At 40.9% G+C, this 2,159-nt stretch overlaps 1 protein-coding gene across 1 annotated transcript; it reads left to right on the top strand.

Annotated features, from left to right (window-relative positions):
- The first annotated feature begins 324 nt into the window (after positions 1-324).
- LOC141601420 (uncharacterized) lies at positions 325-1,539 on the top strand. Its single transcript, XM_074421702.1, has 3 exons — positions 325-406; positions 686-790; positions 1,244-1,539. The coding sequence occupies exons 1-3, from the start codon at positions 325-327 to the stop codon at positions 1,537-1,539; spliced, it is 483 nt and encodes a 160-aa protein (XP_074277803.1).
- The last annotated feature ends 620 nt before the right edge of the window (positions 1,540-2,159 follow it).

Raw genomic sequence — 2,159 nt, forward strand, 5'->3', positions numbered from 1 at the left:
TTCATGGTTACTGAAGGGTTGGTACTTGGTCATTTGATGTCAGGTAAAGGTATCCAAGTGGATAGAGCTAAGGTTGAGGTAATTGAGCAACTCCCGTACCCGGTTAATGTTAAGAGTGTTCGTAGTTTTCTTGGTCATGCAGAATTCTATCGTCGCTTTATTAAGGATTTTTCAAAAATTGCTCAACCTCTAACACGGCTGCTCCATAAGGATACACCTTTTTTGTTTACTGATGAGTGTGTTAAGTCTTTTGACAGGATTAAACAGGCTCGTATCTCAGCTCCTATAATCCGATCTCCGGATTGGAGTCTACCTTTCGAGATTATGTGTGACGCCAGTGATTATGCAGTTGGAGCCATTTTGGGTCAGAGAAAAGATAAAGTGTTGCATGCTATTTACTATGCAAGTAAGACTCTTGATGATGCGCCAAACAACTATGCTACTACGGAGAAGGAGCTTCTTGCAGTTGTCTATGCTTTAGACAAATTTAGAGCTTATCTTGTGGGATCTAAGGTGATTGTTCATACTGACCATGCATCATTGAAATATCTTTTGACTAAGCAGGAAGCTAAACCGCGACTTATTAGATGGATTTTATTATTGCAAGAATTTGATTTGGAAATCCGTGATAAGTCGGGTGCTGAGAATGTTGTTGCAGATCATTTGTCTTGTTTGAGATTTGCAGGAAAAGAAATTTTGCCTATTGATGATTCTTTTCCAGATGGCCACCTTCTAGCTATTACTACAGGCACTACGTGGTTTGCAGACTATATCAATTACTTCGTTGGAGGTATTCTTCCTCCTAACTTATCTTATCAGTAGAAGAAGAGATTTATGCATGATGTGAAGCGGTATTTCTGGGATGATCCATGCTTGTTCTGGGAGTGCGCAGACAGTATTTATAGACGGTGTATTCCAGAGGGTGAGGTACATGCCATTGTCTCTCACTGACACTCTTCTTCTTATGGTGGTCATCATGGTCCATCTAGGACCTTTGCTAAGGTGATGTAGTCGGGCTTCTTTTGGCCAACTATCTTGAAAGAGGCTACTACTTTTGTCCGTTCTTGTGATGCATGTCAAAGGACGGGTAATATTTCGCAAAGGCACGAGATGCCTCAAACTGGGATCTCAGAGGTAGAGATTTTTGATGTTTGAGGTATTGACTACCAAGGGCCATTCCCTACTTCTCATGGGATTCAATATATTTTAGTAGCTGTTGATTATGTTTCTAAATGGGTGGAAGCAATTGCCACTCCCACTTATGATGCTAAGTCAGTTGTGAAGTTGTTTCAGAAAATCATCTTTCCACGGTATGGAGTACCTCGCGCAGTGATTAGTGATGGAGGTAAACACTTTGATGAGCGTCATCTTAATTCTTTATTAAAGAAATATGGCGTTACACACCTTAGAGGATTGGCCTATCATCCTCAAACTAGTGGACAAGTGGAGGTTTCTAATAGAGAATTGAAACAAATCTTAGAGAAGGTAGTGAGCAAGAATAGAAAGGATTGGAGTCGTAAGCTTGATGATACTTTATGAGCTTATCGTACTGCATACAAGACCCCGATTGGAGCATCACCCTACCGTTTAGTCTATGGCAAATCTTGGCATCTACTGTGGAGATTGAGTACAAGGCTATATGGACCATAAAGGAGCTAAATATGGATCCCTCACTGGCGGGTGAGAGAAGATTGATGCAGTTGAATGAGCTTGATGAGTTTCGACTGCATGCCTATGATAGTGCTCAAGTGTACAAGGAACGAACAAAGAAGTGGCATGACATGCATATCTTGCAACGAGAATTCCATGTTGGTGAAAAGGTATTGTTATTTAATTCTCGTTTGCGTTTGTTCCCAGGCAAGCTAAGGATTAGATGCTCTAGACCGTTCACAGTTGCTGAGCTGAACAAATTTGGGTTAGTTACACTGCAAACTGACAAAGGTGAGACATTTAAACTGAATGGGCAACGTTTGAAAATCTATTATGAAGGTGCCCATGTCGGGGTGATAGAGGTCGTTGACCTCTTCACCATTGATTCCTCTTATTGATGAGGTAATACGGTCATGCGGGACCGCTTAAACCAGCCTACCGAGAGGCAGCTCGGAGTTCGAATTGTAATATTTTGTAATTTAGGAATTTAAATTTCATTAATCGCATTT

The sequence above is a fragment of the Silene latifolia genome, chromosome 9, assembly GCF_048544455.1.
Source record: "Silene latifolia isolate original U9 population chromosome 9, ASM4854445v1, whole genome shotgun sequence".
In the NCBI taxonomy this organism is placed as follows: domain Eukaryota; kingdom Viridiplantae; phylum Streptophyta; class Magnoliopsida; order Caryophyllales; family Caryophyllaceae; genus Silene; species Silene latifolia.

Bases quoted from the DNA above. Each gene is read 5' to 3' on its own strand.
- LOC141601420 (XM_074421702.1), top strand. From the start codon at position 325: ATGTGTGACGCCAGTGATTATGCAGTTGGAGCCATTTTGGGTCAGAGA. The intron at 407-685 runs GTAAGACTCTTG...TGAGATTTGCAG, and splicing joins GCATGCTATTTACTATGCAA to GAAAAGAAATTTTGCCTATT. The intron at 791-1,243 runs GTATTCTTCCTC...AATGGGTGGAAG, and splicing joins TATCAATTACTTCGTTGGAG to CAATTGCCACTCCCACTTAT.